Source organism: Trichosurus vulpecula, chromosome 7, assembly GCF_011100635.1.
Source record: "Trichosurus vulpecula isolate mTriVul1 chromosome 7, mTriVul1.pri, whole genome shotgun sequence".
Classification (NCBI taxonomy): Eukaryota; Metazoa; Chordata; class Mammalia; order Diprotodontia; family Phalangeridae; genus Trichosurus; species Trichosurus vulpecula.
Genome location: NC_050579.1, coordinates 246436589 through 246455029, shown reverse-complemented (window position 1 = coordinate 246455029; position 18441 = coordinate 246436589). Strand labels below are relative to the sequence as shown.

General features: G+C 41.2%; 1 protein-coding gene across 1 annotated transcript in view; it reads left to right on the top strand.

Annotated features, from left to right (window-relative positions):
• The window catches only part of LOC118856088 (adenylate cyclase type 10-like), a 60267-nt gene that overhangs the window by 13169 nt on the left and 28657 nt on the right, over nucleotides 1-18441 (top strand). Inside the window, 3 exon segments of the mRNA XM_036766165.1 lie at nucleotides 1979-2106; nucleotides 2109-2331; nucleotides 2795-2850. Of these exon segments, the coding sequence (XP_036622060.1) occupies nucleotides 1979-2106; nucleotides 2109-2331; nucleotides 2795-2850 (407 nt within the window).

Below are 18441 nucleotides of genomic sequence, written 5' to 3'. Positions count from 1 at the left end.
TGAAACAAGGCTGTGTGCCTGCTCCCATGCTTTTTACCATGATGTTTTCAACCATGTTATCAAATATTTTCAATGATGATGAACACAGCATCAAAGTCAGCTACCTCATTGATGGTAAATTCTTCAACTTGAAAAGGCTACAAGCCAAGACCAAAGTGGAGGGAGTGTTGGTGCATGATTTTCTTTTTGCAGATGGTTGTGCACTCAGTGCAGCCTCTGAAGCTGAGATGCAATGGAGTATGGATCAGTTCTCTGATTCTTGTGCTAATTTTGGCCTAACAATTAACACCAAGAAAACACAGGCACTCCATCATCCACACCATCCATACATAGAACCATCAGTTACAGCAAATGGAGAAGTTTTGAATGCTGTGGATAAGTTCACTTACCTTGGTGTATTGTACTTTCCAGGGATGTACACATTGACACTGAGGTTGATGCCTGGATTGCCAGAGCTAGCTCATTTTTTGGGAGGCTTCAAAGGAAAGTATGGTAGAGAAGAGGTATTAGACAGATTACCAAACTGAAGGTCTACAGAGCCGTTGTGCTGACCTCATTGTTGTGTGCCTGTGAAACCTGGACAATGTACCAGTGCCATGCCATGAAATTGAATCACTTCCATTTGAATTGTCTTAGGAAGATTCTGAAGATCACCTGGCAGGATAAGGTACCAGATACTGAGGTCCTTACTTGAACTAAACTGCCAAGCATTCAAATTCTGCTTCAGAGAGTGCAGTTCCAATGGGCTGTCCACATCATTTGAATGCAAAACATACACTTGCCAAAAAGACTTTTAGGGAGAACTCACACAGGGCAAGTGTTTACATGGTGGTCAGAAGAAGTAATGCAAGGACACTCTCAAGGTCTCTCTCCAGAACTTTGGAATTGATTGTGTGACATGGACTGCTCATCATGGTGTTCCCACATCAGAAAAGGTGTTGTGCTCTATGAGCAAAGCAGAATTGAAACAGCTCAAAGGAAACTCAGGATATACAAGTTTGGTGTATCCACCCCAAATGTTCACAAGGACTATTTGTGCCTGACCTGTGGTAGAGCATTCTGAGATCGTATTGGCCTGATCAACCATAGTCAGACACATTGAATCTTGACTCACGCATAGTGAGGTCATTTTGGTCCTCTTCGAGAATGAAGGACAACAACCAACCAACCAACCAACTTCATTGAGCTATCTATAAAAACCAAAAAACTTCTTTTTGTTTCTGTGTTCAGCTGTCCTCCCCATGCACTGAATTCCCATTTCCTTTTTAATGGCACATTTTCTTACCTTATTTGCACAACAGAAATGACTTATCCTGTTCTTAGTGTGTGATCCAAGCCTTTTCTGGGTTCTGATGATCAGTTCTGCTCTCCTTCCTAGGTTCTATTTGATGTCTCTTTACTCAGATGTTTTCCAAAATCCTATTGGGTTTTCAGTGTTCAAGTATCAAAATAATGTAAACATATATTGAATGACAGACTTAATTCCAGGCAGAAGAGAAGGACCGTTCCCTCATAGAAGGGTTTTAAAATAAGGAGGAACATGAACTAGTAGAGTAGGGAAGATGCTGAGCATAGAGCGTAGAGAAAAAGTTAGCCAAGTGAGAACAGCTCACTTGTTTATTAGCATCTTGCCATCTATTACCACACCTAACTTCTACTACTGGCTTCACCAATAATTTGCAGAGCAAGTTGCTTTGATTCCTTTTAAACTGCACTTACTAAGTTGTTTAATAAACAGTACTGGAAGCCTATGTGCCTCACAGGGTCATTGTGAGAATTAAGTAATATCATGTAAGTGAAAAAAATTTGAAGGGCATATTCAAATGTAAGGAATTATTTGTATTGCTGATATCATTAGCACAGTGTTTGGCATATAGTAAGCACTTAACAAAAGTTTATGCATCTACTTTTTAAAATCTAATTACTCCCAGTAAAATAGGCTATGTTTATATAGTACTTTATTCTTTCTGTCTCGTAGGCTTGTTTCTATTGGCATTACCAATGGTCCAGTGTTTTGCGGAGTTATTGGTGCACTGGCCAGACATGAATTTACAGGTATAGTTGGGCTTTGGAATTTCAGCATTGTGGTTAACGGGGTGGGGTTCATTAACTCTCTTTTTCGTTGCTGTCTCCTGACACAGTTATTGGCCCAAAGGTGAGCCTTGTGGCCAGAATGGTGACAGCTTATCCAGGGCTGGTATCTTGTGATGAGGTAACATATCTGTGGTCCATGTTACCTAATAACAATTTTAAGAAGCTTCCAGAGAAGAAGATGAAAAATATCACCAACCCAGGGAAGATCTATGAATACCTTGGCCACAGGTCATACGTGTAAGTGCCATCTGTGAGTGTCTTATGTGAGTACCATGTCTAACTACCATTTATAAGTTTCAGTTCATACCCTTCCCCTTCCAGACCAGAGTATAAAAATAATAAATATTAAATTCCAGTTAAATAACAGAATTTTCGTTATAGTCATTGTGGTGGTGTAGAGGTATTCAGAGGGCAGATAGGGAAATAACATTGTCTGAGATCTCTGACTTTAATGTAACAAATTCAGGGATTTTTTTCATCATCTTATTCTGAGAGAAACAGTTAACAATAGGAAGAGCATTGCTGTTTCCTACTCTGACACCAACTTTCACCATCTTTTTAACTTACCTGATCCTGAAGGGAAAAATAACTCTCAACTTTTTAACTCTCTGGTACAGGACTCTGGGAACCTCTTGGGTTTTCAACATATACCTGATGAAGTTGATGTTCCTAAATCCATTTATTTTCTTCCCTTTTCCAGAATGTTTGGGAAGAGACACCTGGCTAGAAATCGATCTGAAAATCGTCCTTTGTTGGGTAAGTTTGGAGAGCGTGTGTATGTCTGTGTGTGTGTGTCTGTGTGTGTCTGTGTCTGTGTGTTTGTGTGTGTGTGTATTCTATATACAGAAATCTCTACAGTTTGGCTAAATGTGGGGAAAAAAGAGAAGGAAATGGTTTATTTGGTTCTAAACTTGAAGTCAGTGATAAAGGCAGTGTTTTGGGCCAGTTTATGTTAATCTAAGAAGGACCTTATTTCTTCTCCATGTTGGCAGTGCAGACACCAGGTTCAGCATGGTCAGTGATCAAAAGAACGGAACTTAAAAAGTCAGAGTGTTTGTGAGGAACGGAATGCAGCTCACAGACCAGCTTAGGGTGAAGTGTTCTGAAAGCATAATGCCCACTTTCTGGACAATGAAAATAGCTTACCAGTTCAACTTTGTTGTTATTGTTGCTCAGTCCTTTCAGCCATGCCCAGCTCTTCACACTCCCATTTGGGGTTTTCTTGGCAATGCTACTAGAGTGCTTTGCCATTTCCTTCTTTGGCTCATTTTACTGGTGAAGAAACTGAGGCAAACGGGGTAAAGCGACTTACCCAGGGTCACACAGCTAGTAAATGTCTGAGGCTGGATTTAAACTCAGGAAGATGAGCCTTCTTGACTTCAACGTGGCGCTCTACCCGCTGCTCCACCTAGCTGCTCCCATAGTTCAACTTTATGCGATCCTTTCTCTTTGAATCACTTTACCTTCTGTCCTTTAGTTGTTCATCCCTTTCCACACCCCAACCCTGGATTATCCCCTCCACTCATGTTCTCTTGTTCTACTTGAATGCCTGGCATCTACTAGACACTATATAAATGCTTATTCCATTCCCCATTCCCTCCTACTGCCTCTGGAGGAAGTCACACAACTACCCTGGCTAGGTCTACTGCAAATTTATGTTATCTACCCTAACTGAGCCCTCATTGCTACACTTCAGTCCTTTTACTCTTTCCTGATTGATTTCCACTCATATTCCCCACAGAAGCTGTTCTAGACCCTGTCTTATCAGTGCATTTATATTACCCCTTCCCTCTACCTCCTCATCAAAGGACCTCTATTTATACTTTACATAGAAAATTGAGACCATCTGTTGTGAGCTCCCATCTTCTCAATTCTACACCTCAGATTTCCTCTGCACCATTCCCCATTCTCTCCAGTTTTAGAAGAGTCAGCTTTCTCTTTGTCAAGGCCAGGTGCCCTCTAGTTGTGTCCTTGATCCCATCCCCCTGCCTATTTTGAGGGCCTGCTCCTTCAGTAATCCCATTCTCTTTCTAATCTTCAATCTGGGATCACAGATGTAGAGCTGGAAGGGATGTCAGAGGCTGTGGTTCCCAGGTCCTCTGACTCCAGCACCTTTTTCACTGTGTCACGCTCCCTAAAGACACACTCAGCTCTCCCCTTCCCTTAACTACTTTTACTTGATTCTGCTATCTCTTCATGCTTTTTTCAGCATTGGTTTTCACAAGAGTTTGAATTACAATTTTTTTTCCCATTTCTACCCTCGCCCCCCACTCCAAGATGGCGTATATTCTGGTTGCCCTGTTCCCCAGTCAGCCCTCCCTTCTGTCACCCCCCTCCCCTCCCATCCCCTTTTCCCTTCCTTTTTTTGTAGGGCAAGCTAAATTTCTACTCCCCATTGCCTGTGTATCTTATTTTCTAGTTGCATGCAAAAACCTTTTTTTTTTATTTTTGAACGTCTGTTTTTAAAAACTTTGAGTTCCAAATTCTCTCCCCTCCTCCCTTCCCACCCACCGTCCCCAAGAAGTCAAGCAATTCAACATAGGCCACATGTGTATCATTATGTGTAACCCTTCCACAACACTCATGTTGTGAAAGACTAACTATATTTTGCTCCTTCCCAACCCATCCCCCTTTATTGAATTTTCTCCCTTGACCCTGTCCCCTTTCGAAAGTGTTTGTTTTTGATTACCTCCACCCCCATCTGCCCTCCCCTCCATCATCCCCCCCTTTTTTATCTTCTTCCCTCTTCTTTCCTGTGGGGTAAGATACCCAATTGGGTATGTATGGTATTCCCTCCTCAGGCCAAATCTGATGAGAGCAAGATTCACTCATTTCCCCCTCACCTGCCCTCTCCCCTCCTCCCACAGAACTGCTTCCTCTTGCCACCTTTATGCGAGATAATCCACCCCATTCTATCTCTCCCTATCTCCCTCTCTCAATATGTTCCTCTCTCATCCCTTAATTTGATTTTATTTCTTTTAGATATCTTCCCTTCATCTTCAACTCACCTTGTGTCCACTCTCTCTCTCTCTATATATACATATATACACACATAACTATATACATACATACACATTCACTTATATATATATATATATATATATATATATATATATACATAAACATATATACATATATGCATATTCCCTTCAGCTACCCTAATACTGACGTCTCCTGAGTCATACATGTTATCTTTCCATGTAGGAATGTAAACAAAACAGTTCAACTTTAGTAAGTCCCTTGCAATTTCTTTTTCTTGTTCTTTTTCTTGATTACCTTTTCATGCTTCTCTTGATTCTTGTGTTTGAAAGTCAAATTTTCTATTCAGTTCTGGTCTTTTCACTGAGAAAGCTTGAAAGTCCTCTGTTTTATTAAAAGTCCATATTTTGCCTTGGAGCATGATACTCAGTTTTGCTGGGTAGGTGATTCTTGGTTTTAATCCTAGCTTCATTGACCTCCAGAATATTGTATTCCAAGCCCTTCGATCTCTTAATGTAGAAGCTGCCAGATCTTGGGTTATTCTGATTATGTTTCCACAATACTCAAATTGTTTCTTTCTGGCTGCTTGTAGTATTTTCTCCTTGATCTGGGAGCTCTGGAATTTGGCGACAGTATTCCTAGGAGATTTCTTTTTGGGATCTATTTGAGGAGGCGATGGATGGATTCTTTCAATTTCTATTTTGCCCTGTGGCTCTAGCATATCAGGCCAGTTCTCCTTGATAATTTCTTGAAAGATGATATCTAGGCTCTTTATTTGATCATGGCTTTCAGGTTGTCCAATAATTTTTAAATTATCCCTCCTGGATCTATTTTCCAGGTCAGTGGTTTTTCCAATGAGATATTTCACATTGTCTTCCATTTTTTCATTCCTTTGGTTCTGTTTTATAATATCTTGATTTCTCATAAAGTCACTAGCTTCCACTTGCTCCAATCTAATTTTTAAAGTAGTATTTTCTTCAGTGGTCTTTTGGACCTCCTTTTCCATTTGGGTAATTCTGCCTTTCAAGGCATTCTTCTCCTCATTGGCTTTTTGGATCTCTTTTGCCATTTGAGTTAGTCTATTTTTTAAGGTGTTGTTTTCTTCAGTGTACTTTTCAGTATTTTTTGGGGTCTCCTTTAGCTAGTCATTGACTTGTTTTTCATGGTTTTCTCACATCCTTCTCATTTCTCTTCCCAATTTTTCCTCTACTTCTCTAACTTGCTTTTCCAACTCCTTTTTGAGCTCTTCCATGGCCTGGGACCAGTTCATGTTTTTCTTGGAGGTTTCTGTTGTAGGCTCTTTGACTTTGTTAACTTCTTCTGTCTGTATGTTTTGGTCTTCTTTGTCACCAAAGAAAGAATCCAAAGTCTGAGACTGAATCTGGGTGCATTTTCGCTGCCTGGCCATATTCCCAACCAACTAACTTGACCCTTGAGTTTTTCAGCGGGGTATGACTGCTTGTAGACTAAAGAGTTCTATGTTCCACGTTTGGGGGGCATGTGCCAGCTCTGCCACACCAGCACTGCTCCTTCCCCAAGAACCCCCAACCCGGACTGGGCTTAGATCTTCAGCAGGCTGTGCTCTCCTGCTCTGATCCGCCACTTAATTCCTCCCACCAGGTGGGCCTGGGGCCGGAAGCAACAACAGCTGTAGCTGCCCCACCTCCGCTGCCCCCAAAGGCTGGAAGCCGAACCACGAACTTCTTCCACTCCCACAGCTTTTCCCACTAACCTTCTCTGCAGTCTTTGGTGTTTTTGGGTTGAGAAGTCTGGTAACTGCCACAGCTCACTGATTCAGGGCGCTAGGGCCCGCTCCACCTGGCTCCTGGTCTGGTTGGTCCGAGCTCCTGGTCTGGTTGGTCCGAGCCACTCAGGCTGGGCTCTGCTCTGCTCCCAGCTCCCAGCTCCATGTAGGATAGACCTCACCCAGAGACCATCCAGGCTGTCCTGGGCTGGAGCCCTGCTTCCCTCTGCTGTTTTGTGGGTTCTGCCGTTCTGGAATTGGTTCAGAGCCATTTTTTATAGGTTTTTGGAGGGCCTTGGCAGGGAGGTCACACTAGGCCCTGCTTTCCAGCTGCCATCTTGGCTCCCTCTTCATGCTTTTTTTATAGCTCTGTTTCCTTTCATAACCAAACTTCTAGAAAAAGTTGTGTATAGTCGTTACCTCGGTATAGTTGTTACTTCTTAATCCCTTGCTCTATCCTGCACCCTTATCTCCCTCTGTACTCTCTTGGTAAATCTCATCAGCACCCATAGGTTCAATTGTCGTGTCTGTGTAGATGATTCCCAGATCTACATTTCTAGCCTTCATGTATCGTCTGAATTCCAGTCTCATGTCACTAACTGCCTGTGGACATGTCCCATAGATACCTCAAATTCAATTTGTCCAAAGTGGACTTTTCACTTTCACCCCTCCCCACCTCCAATCCAATTAGTCGCCAAGCCCTGTCAGTTTTACTTCTACAGCATCTCTAGTGGCTAACATCTGTCCACTCACAACCACTACGCCAGGTGAGGCCCTTAGCACCTCTCACTTATACTATTGCAACAGCCACCTAATTGGTCTGCATGCTTTCAGTCATTCCCCTCTCTATCTGTCACATAAGTATCCTGGTAATATTCTTAAAGAACAAGTCTGACCATGCCTCTCCCCTGATCAAGAATCTTCAGTAATTTCTTTTGGGAAACTTCATTCCATTTTTTTAATTCAGAATTTTTGATAGTTTTTATTTAGACATCATCTATCCTTGCTCAATATGGATCTTGCCCTCCTAGTTCCTTATAACAAAGAATGACCAAGACACAGAATTGAGCACAGCTAATAAATATATCAACCAAGTCTGACATTATGTTCAGTGTTCTACATGGATAGTTCCCTACCTCATCAAAGATGGGGGAAATATGTTCTTATATGTCTTCTTTGGGGTCAAGTTTGCTCATCATAATTTCACAGCCTTCAGTTTCAGCTGTTTTATTGTTCTTTCTTTTACATTGTTGTCACTGAGTATATTGTTTTCCTGGCTGTGCTTCCTTCTCTTTGCATCAGTTTATATGTCATGATAATAGCCCCAGCTTACACTCTTGAGAATAGGTCATCAGTAGCTTTTGTTCAGGAGTAAAGAAACACAGACTTACAGACCTGTGGGGAGACTCTTTAAGAAAGCAATTCCCTGGCCTTACCGCCAGACTGATCTATATCTAGAACTTATCTCATTGTTTGGCATTACCAAGAATGTCTGTTTATCCACCTCCCAGCAGGAATCCAGGGTGGTGTGTTTTTGAGTGTGAAGCACAAAAAAGAAGTGCATAACCCCATACTGTAGAATGTGGAAGTCTGTTTCCAAGGCTATTCATGTCAGCAGAAGGAAAGAAAGGAAGCCCATGGCCCCTTACTTTTTGCTTTCACCCTTCCCACTTTGAAACTATGTTAGTTTCATTCACGGATATCCATGTGCATCAGTTCTGCAAATGCACAGACAGCAGTTGGGAGCTTCGAGCAGGTGTTAGGGGATTAGGTGGACAACATTAGTCCTGATATGAAGATGGCTTGAATCTGCACTTGGAGACCTGTAGTACAAGAAAAAGTACTAAAAGCAACCCAGTGTAAAATCCCCAGGGTCCAATTTGTATCTCTTGTTGCCACAAAGTACAAGGAAAATGAAAAGCCCTGGATGGTGTCAAGGTTGGTTTCTGTGATTTCTGGACTGGTTGATGTAGGAGGTCTGGACCAGAGGGCAGATTCCACCTTGAGAGAAATCCAGTGTGATTCTTTTGTCAATAGGGAGTTGTTTGAATGAAGCCTTGTATTCTAGAGTGCTTACAAGAGAATTGGCAATGATATTAGCAGTAATTTTTAGGGAAGTAGAGAGATTTATTAGAACTTTGGCATTTCTTACATGGTGACTTGGTGACATTGAGAGAGCTACTTCCACATTCTCTTCTCTTCTGACCTGCTCTGAGGATCATCTAAGCTAAGGCTATGGGGGAGGGAGGGAAAGGAGGAGAGAATGATCCCAACAATACAGGAAAATAGGCTCACTGCAAATGTTTCTTCATTTTGCAATGGAGAAAAACCACACCTGCTGCCTGTCCCTCATCATTTGGACCCTTTGCAAACTTGCAGTTCAATTTCAAGTTTGTGTACCCCAAGGTTTGGTATCCTAGTACACACAATTTTAAGAGAAACAGGATTGTGTGTGGCCAGTAAATTCTCAATGGCATTTCTCCACACTATAGTGAGAAATGAAGGGGTTAAGGGGCAAATTGAAGAGATACCTACCCCGTTAGCTAAGTACTGGGCAGATACTTAAATATTTTTCTCAAGTCTGCACAGCCAGAAAGGACTCTGTGCTGCTGGATGAAGAAAGATTCCCAAGGGGCAGAATATTGGATGATGTTATCCATTTTAGCTAGTGAGAGGGGGATGTCAGGTTGGGCATGGGGGAACAGTTACAATCTTGACTTGGAAGTTAGAAAAGTCATTTGGAAGAAAGGTGAGAGAGGTGGTGTGGCATAGTACATGGAGTGTTGGACTTGGAGTCAGGAAGATCTGGGTTCAAATCCTACCTTGAAAACTTAATTTTATGATCCTAGGCAAGTCATTTAGCCTCTCTAACCTCAGTTTCCTTGTCTGGGAAAAAAAGGGCGATGGACCTGACCTCTAGGCTCTAAACCTTCAAGCTCTAAATCTGAGCTTATTAGGGCAGTGGCAGGAAAACAGTGCATAGAATCTGGCTTCTATTGGAGCACTTGATTTATTCTGTATCTGCATTTTGGAAGTCGACTATGCAGTGGTGTAGGCACTGTGCACCATGGCAACATTCACCAAGGTCAGAGGTAGCCAAGGAGCTAGAAGAAGAGTGAAGTTACACTGCAGATATATGCCAGTGTGTCATGTTGAGGTACTTGCTCTTAGAGGCACCTCCTTGCATAGGGTTGTTAGAGATAAAGGTTTCAGGAGCAAATCTTAAGGAAATGGCTTAGATTCCTTCCCAGGTAGCAGGGCATACTGGATAAGCTGAAGAAAACAAAGTGAGGACTATTTAATACATTGCTAGGGTTCTCAAAACACCATACTAGGAAACAAAGGGCAATTAATGGTAACAAGGAGAAGCTGAGTTGACTGCTTGTGTGCTGATTAGCAGGAGCTCTTCTTCATAGTATGTGAGCAGGACATGAGACTGATTATTCATATATCTGGATCAGGAAAGGGTCACCAGTTCATCCTAAAAACATGATCATATGGCAGGTGATAAAATATGCATAGTAACATCAAAAGAGAGAAAACATTAACTAGAGCTAAATCTTGACATAGTAGTATACCCCTGTGGGATTAAGAGTCAAATAAGATCATACTTCAATCTAGGATCTGTTCTGGAGACTACTGCTAAAACTGTAGTAAGTAATGATAACCCACTCAGTAAGAATACTTTGCTTTCACTAAACATGTATCCTCCAATTGGGACTGAGACATAGCAAGAAGCATAGCAAATTATAAGTACCGTTCTGGACATGTGGAGGGGGGCTACAGGGAAGGAGACAGGGACAGCAAGGTCTAAGTTGGACCTTCTGCAGTGTGATTGAGGAGGCTGCATTTGATGGCCTTGGCCGTGGACCATGGCACTGGCATTCAGCAAGATGTAGGATAGACCCTTTCAGCAGGGTTGGAGAGTGTTTTTCTGCTAATGTATCTTTACATAGATGTAGTCTCTCAGATGAAGTTGTGACATGGTGAATCAGAGTAAAACTATCAAAATCTGTTGATGAATTAGATCTAACATATTTCATTAGTGTTTTAAAATAATTCAGCACAGTTTCATTTGTTAACTGGAAGTCTAAGTGACTCTAGAGGTCTACCTGGCATTTGCATAGGGTATGTCATGAGAATCTCACATGGTATAAGGTTATGTTCACAGTGTTTCTGATCTGTATGAGAATTATGGGATTATCAGGCCACTTGAGGAAAATTTCTGTGCAAATTATGACTAAGCATATTTTTATGTTTTGCAGCTCCATTGGATTGTAGGTAAGCTACAGGGTAGTTGTTGTATGTTAAGTGCCTTGGAGATATCTTTAATGATTCGACTTGTGAAGCATATGCTTCTATCACTATAGTAACAATATAAATCTGGAAATGAGTTCCTTAAGTAGTTTTTTGGCAAGTATGCGTCAGTAATAATAAGAACATAATCATAGGAACAACACACGGGTGGCTGAATGAAACTGAACTGCAAGTTTGCAAAGAGTCCAAATGATGGGGGACAGGCAGCAGGTGCGGTTTTTCCCCATTGCAAAAATGAAGAAACATTTGGAGTGAGCCTATTTTTCTGTATTGTTGGGATCATTCTCTCCTCCTCTCCCTCCCTCCCCCATAGTCTTAGTTTAGATGATCTTCAGACCAGGTCAGAAGAGTAGAGAATGTGGAAGTAGCTCTCTCAGTGCCACCAAGTCACCACGTGAGAAATGCCCAAGAGAGTCTTTGTGCAGAGAATTGCCAGGGTGTCTGTCACCACTCATCTTATTGTTTTCTTTGAGCCCTGGCTAGTGGTGACTGATCTGTTGATAGACAAATCAGAACAGAGTTAGGAGCTTGAGAGCCAGAAGGGGCCACTTGCTCCATAAGGGAACACTAGAATGTTTCCTTTAGTGACATTAGCTTGTGGGGAGAAGTCACATGAGCTTTACATTTTATAACAGCAGCAGGTGGGGCACCTCTCCTATTAAAGGCATCTTACCCATATGTTAACATAACAGCCATTATGGATATAGTCACTAGATGAAGTGAGGTACACTCTTTGTTTCCATATTTGACCAAAAGCTTATTTAGAATCATTATCACAGTCTTTGTTCTTTTCTTTTCTTTTAAAGCTATAACATAAGTAAGAGGGAGTGTAGTAAGTTTGACACTTTGACAAAGTAGTCATAAGGGAGTAAAACGGTTTCTATACCAAGTGTTGGATGTAGCAGAGTATCCTATATCCAGTTGTTCTTGAGTATCCCTCGAAGGCAGGAGCTATCTCCCATGAAGAGGAGGAGGAGGAGGTCAGGATCTTAAAGAGGACAATCCTTCAAGTCAAACCTGAGAGTGAACAGCTGTAAAGTATCAAAAATAAAGTTATATGGTTGACCATCAGAAGGTGTAGTTAACAGAGAGTCAGCGTTAAGTAGAGGGCAGCTTGTCAGGATCTTTTTGGCTGTTGACAGCAAAAGGGTTTTATACTTAGTCTAGAGTTGCAAATATGCTGGCTTGGCCTTTTAGAAGGAGCACCATGAATGGGTGAGGGATAGTCACCCACCTTCTTGTCAACAGGGCAGTGGCTGGAACAGATCTGAGCCATGGAGGCAAATGAGATGACACATAATCCTATATGGAGCTATAATAAGCAGTGGGCTAATGGTTTTTTTCCCCATGATATAGGATCAGGACCCCAGGGTAATACTTTCCTCTTGACAAAATAAGGGGAAGGGAGGCTTGGGGCAAGGAGTAGTGGTAGAGCTGGTTTCAGGATAATAAATTCTGCCTCACTTCCTTTGAACCATAGTAAAGGCTTACAAGTGGTGTCATAAGTGTTGTCCTGTAGGAATTTGTCTAGAGTCGACTACTCATTGTCTACAGTAGCCAGCATCCCCAAATCCTTGCATGTGTCTTTTGAGAGTCAAGTGGTAAATTTAAAAAATGGCTTGAACTTTGTCAGTGGAAAACAGTTTTTCCTCAGCTGAATATCATGGCATAAATAAATAGCATTTATGAGGGAGACAAAGCAGTAGCTTATTTTTAAAGGTTTTATGTCTGCCAACTTCCAAGTTATTGAGGATATTTTATTTATGTGCTTCCAGGGTCAGGGATGCTGTCCATATTGGTCAGGGGTGGAATCATCATGGAGAATGATAGAATAAGTCCTTTTTGAGATCTGGGAGAAAATGATTAGGATAGCCCAGAGAAGCCTTTACTAATTCTTCCTATTTGGCAAAGAATTTTTGAGTAAAGGTTGGCCATACATAGGCTACAAAACAATATTTCAAGGTTTCTCTAAGCATAACAGGCCTCATTAATGGGTTACTAATAGTCCAGGTTGGGTTATAGCAATTTACAAGTCTATAATTTTTCCTGGAATTTTTTGGGTCCTCCCCCATTTTGGGAACCTTTGGGTCAAATTATAAAGTTTGGTGGGCACTAGGAGATTAGGAGATGTGAATAGTAGTGACATTGCCCTCAGAAAGGTTAAAATCCTGGCTTTGGTGTGGAGGACAAGGCTTTTTTTCTCTTTCGTTGGGGGACGGTTTTTGGAGTGGAAAGGAAGATTTTGGGAATTGAACTTAAAGAATTTAGAACTTAGTTCAGGTTAGAGAGAGGGGAAACATCCTGTTTCTAGTGATGGGGCAGAGGTGGGGGAAAACCTAGAGGTTAGAGAGATGGGAATTGGGGAAAGAACAGCTGCAGCTAGCCAGTACTCCTTATATTCAGCAGGGTACTCTTAAAGGTATCAGGCTAGGAAGGTCATAATAGCAGTAGTGTGGAAGGGCTGCATTGTTTGCATGGAGTCAGGCAGAGGCATGTGGATTGAGTACCCAGTCTAGGATTTCTTCCATTTTATCTTTGGATTCATATTGCTCTGGAGGGTTACAGATGAAGGGCTGTGATCAATTTGTGGGCAAAATCAATTTGCCTTTTATATATTTTAATTATGACATGTTTCCCTTGTGAGTCTTTGTGGCTTTTGGCCACAGACTCAGTTTTGTTTTTAGAAGCTTCTGAAATGCCAGTTTAAAAAAGTTTGGGGTTGGTCTACTTTAGATCCAAGGAATTGGAGAGCTTCCCTTAAATGCACCAGTTGATCAAGATCAAATGATCCCTCTTCAGGGAATTGCTTTGAAGTTTCATTCCTGGTGTAATAATTCCTCTTGTCCTGAAACTTATGTGGCTGGGGAGAATAATGGTTATCTATATAGTTCTCTGGACTTTCCTTAGGGAGAGCCGGACCTTACTTAGACTGACTCTGCCCTATCTCAATCACACAGGCAGACAAGAAAGGCTTATTCAAGGTGTCTGCTGTCACTCCTCTCCCAGCCAGCAAGCTACCTCATGGAAGAGACGTTTGGCCTGTGGGAAATGCCCATGAGTGTAATTCTGCCCATAGGGGGGAAAACCTTATGCTGCATTGAGATCTCTCTCTTTAAAACACCTCATGGAAGAGAGGCTCAGCCCAGGGGAAATACCTGCTGAAGTGAGTCTGCCCACAGAAAGCTTTCGTTGAAATGATAGCTGTTACCAAAGTGACCAGTAGCTCATAAACCTGAGATAACAGTGGAGGACATGCAAATCTTACATGTTATAAAAACATTTCACTACATAAGACTTCAACCACTGACTGTGACAGTATTAATAGATTGGCATTCTAACTAGTTGATAAATGCTCTAATAGTTGTAAATTGTAGAAGTCCCTAAGGTTTTTTCTGAGTCCTTTAGGCATACAATCATAAACAGTCAGATAATCACACTGGTCTGCCAGCACTACCCACCTGAAACTTCCCCTAGCCATGCCAGCTGGCAATATTTGTGGCTGGATGCCCCCTTGCAGAAATCCTAAGCCTTGAAATTCCCTTAGACGCACACACACTCACTCTCTTGGGGGTGCAAACAGTATAGAGAGTACAGATAGACAATTCAAATCTTCCTTTCCACAACAGCTTCCTGTTCTTCCTGAACCTAGGTGTGTCTAGTATGTTGCATGCAGGTGCTTAAACAGTTTCTCCCTATTGAGTTCCACTCGAGAACAAACTGGCATAAAATCAAAGCACAGTAACAGAAAGGAAAGGAAAAAGCTTTTCTCTGATCTGTCAGAAAAAAAATCCAATTCCTCAAGTTTGGGCATGGAATCTTCAGGTTGTTCGACTCCAAGGCTCCAAGAGATTGTAAAAAGATCCCTTACCTTCATTCAGTGGGCGTTCGGAACTGAGAGGGATGAAGTCCATAGGCCTTCCCCATCTGGATTCATGTGCGATTCCCAGCCAGCTCTCAAAGAACCGTCATGGTAATAATGACCATAGCTTGTACTCTTAAGGATAGATCAGCAAAAATTTTTATTCAGGTGTACAGACCCAAAGACATATATGTAGCTATGGGAGGATGCTCTAATCAATTCCCCTTGAACAGAGCTTGAGGGGAGCACTTTTTTATATTCTCAGAAAGATAGCTTGTTTCCATCAGCATTAGCATGGCAGGTTTTTTTTGACAGGATTACTACACTAATAGATGAAGAGAATGCTATAGATCAGGGCTATCCAAAATGCGGCTCTTGGGCCTCATGCAGCCTGCATTGCGTTTATAGGATTTATACGGCCCACTTACAAACATAGAAAACTACATAAATGCTTTAGTAAATGAAGTAGAGCTACCATAGAGCTCTCACTAACATGGCAAATCAAAATATATTGTCTGTTGTTTCAATAAAAACCTAAGGTTGGACAGCCCTGCTATAGGTAATAGTTTACTTAGATTCCTGCCAGCTTTTAAAAAATCTCGTACCGTAATTGTGGAGAAGCTAAAAAGATATAGATTAGATGATTTATCAGATGGATTCAGAAGTGGCTTGATGGCCAGACTCAAAGTCAGCATGGCAGGAAGTCTCCAGTGGACTTGCCCAAGGATCTGTGCTTGGCCTTGTGCTCTTTTAACATTTTCATCAATGACTTGGATATAAGCATAGATGATATTCTCATCGTTTGTAGATGACACAAAGCTGGGGATAGCTAATATAATGGGTGACAGAGTCAGGATCCAGGGGGATCTTGATAGGCTAAAGCACTGGGTAAAATCAATTGAGATGAAATTCAGTAGGGATAAATTCATTGTTTTTTGCCTGTGTGAAAAATGTCAACTTCACAAGTATAAGATAAGGGAAGGATGGTTAGCAATTGTTCTGGAAAAAAATTGTTTTTTTTTTAGTGGACTGCAAACTCAGTATATGATATGGAAGTCCAAATATTTAATGTGACCTTGGGCTGCAGTAACAGGCATATCTGCCAGGAAATACGGAGGCGGTCCTACCATGGTCTTCCCTGGTTTGGCAGGTTGTGTTCAGTTCTAGGCAATGCAGTTTCAAGAATGGCATTGATAAGTTGGCAGGTGTTCAGAGGAATGCAGCCAGGATGGTGAAGGGCCTGGAGCTGTTGTCATGAGGATTGGTTGAAGGAACTGAGGATTTTTACCCTGGAAAAGAGAAAACCTGTGAAAGAGGGACCCACACTTCAAGCTGTCTTTAAGTGTTTGAAGAGCTGTCACATGGAAGACAGATTAAACTTGTTCTGTTTGGCCTCCAAAAGCAGGACTAGGCACAAAATGTATGGAAGTTACAAAGAAGCTGATTGAGGTTAGATGTCAGGGAAAGCTTGCTAACACTTCAGATCTGTTGAAAGTGGAATGGGGTTGTCTCAGGAGGTGATGTTCCCTTTCGTTGGAGAAGGCTTTTAAGTGAAAGCTAAATAACCTCTTGTTGGGTAGATTATGGTGGAGGTTTCAGTATAGGCTGGACTAGGTGGCCGCTTCGGTCCCTTCTAACTCTCAAATTCTTTAAAATCCAGTCTGTTGACCCTTTACTGTTCCAGTTCCTATACTTTTCATTCAGCAACCTACAATGTGAAACACATCAATGAAGTTTCTACCTTCATGGGACATAGGTTATGAGACTCTGCCATAATATCATCTCCCCATCCATAGCTTGGCACAGACTTCTCTGCCCTTCCATCTTCACCTCTGCCTAGGAGTCCCCAGATTCCTTCAAGTTTCAGTCCAGTTGTGACCTCCTATGTCAAACTTTTCTCAAGCTTGTCCATTTTTAATATTCTCCCTTCCCCCACTGAATTACTTTGTATTTATTTTGTATCTGTTTTGTATTTACTTATATAAATACATATCATTTCACTTTAATAGAATTTAGACTCTTTGAGAATAAGGACTGTTTGAATTGTGCTTTTGTGCTAGGGATATGGTGTTAGGCACATAATAGGCATTTAATAAATGATTATTTGAGTTAGCTGTTTCCTGTACTTCCAACTCTGATTCTCATGTGACTATGACAATAGAAAGTGTTGGAAAAATTATTTTGTAAATTCTATAAGAACAGGGGAATATAAGCTTAATCCTATATCTGTGTTTCTTAAGTTGAATTCTCTGCTATTTCCTGGAACCTCTGCCATTTCCCAAGGCCACTACCCCCTCTCCACACTCCTCACCCCTAAGCAAGATGTTAGGGAAATAGATTTCATGAGTTTTTCAGCAACTTTGCCAAGCTGCTTGGTTCACCTTCCTCCCATAACAACTGAGAGTATTTTCCAGCCACTCCTGCCTCTCTCTTTGCCAACCGAAGGATGTCAATCTGTGTTGTGGATTTAATGTTCTAGGACAGGCATTCTTAACCTGGGGTCTGTGAACTTTTAAAATTTTTTTATTTTAAATTTTTTTAACATTTTAATTTTCCCCAGTTTCATATAAAAACAATTTTTAACATTCATTTTTTAAAACTTTGAGTTCCAGATTTTCTCGCTTCCTCCCTCACCACCACCCACATTGAGAAAGCAAGCAATTCTATATAGATTATACATGTGTAGTCATGCAAAACATTTCCATAATAGTCATGTTGTGAAGTAAACCATAGACAAAAAAAAGAACTCAAGAAAATAAAGTTTAAAAAAGTATGCTTCAATCTGTATTCAGACACCATCAGTTATTTCTCTGGAGACAAATAGTATTTTACATGATATGTCCTTCAGAGTTGTCTTGGATCGTTGTATTGCTGAGAATAGCTAAGTCATTCACAGCCGATCATCTTACAATATTGCTTTTACTTTTTACACGATACGTCTCACTTTGTATCAGCCCACTTAAGTCTTTCCAGGTTTTTCCGAGAGTACCATGTTCATCATTTGTTATAGTACAATAGTATACCATCATAATCACCTACCACAATTTGTTCAGCCATTCCCCAATTGATGGGCATCCCCTCAAATTCCAATTCTTTGCCACCTAGAAAAGAGCTGCTATAAACAATTTTTTTGTACATATAGGTCTTTTTCCTTTTTTTTTAATCTCTTTTTGGATACAGACCTAGTAGTGGTCAAAGGGTACATGGTTTTATAGCCCTTTGGGCATAGTTCCAAATTGCTCTACAGAATGGTTGAATCAGTTCACAACACCAACAGTACATTAATATCTCATTTTCCCCACGTCCCTTCCAACTTTTGTCATTTATCTTTTCTGTCCTATTAGCCAATCTAATAGCTATGAAATAGTGCCTCAGAATGGTTTTAATTTACATTACTCCAATAAGTAGTGAGTTAGAGCATTTTTTGATGTGGCTAAAGATGGCTTTG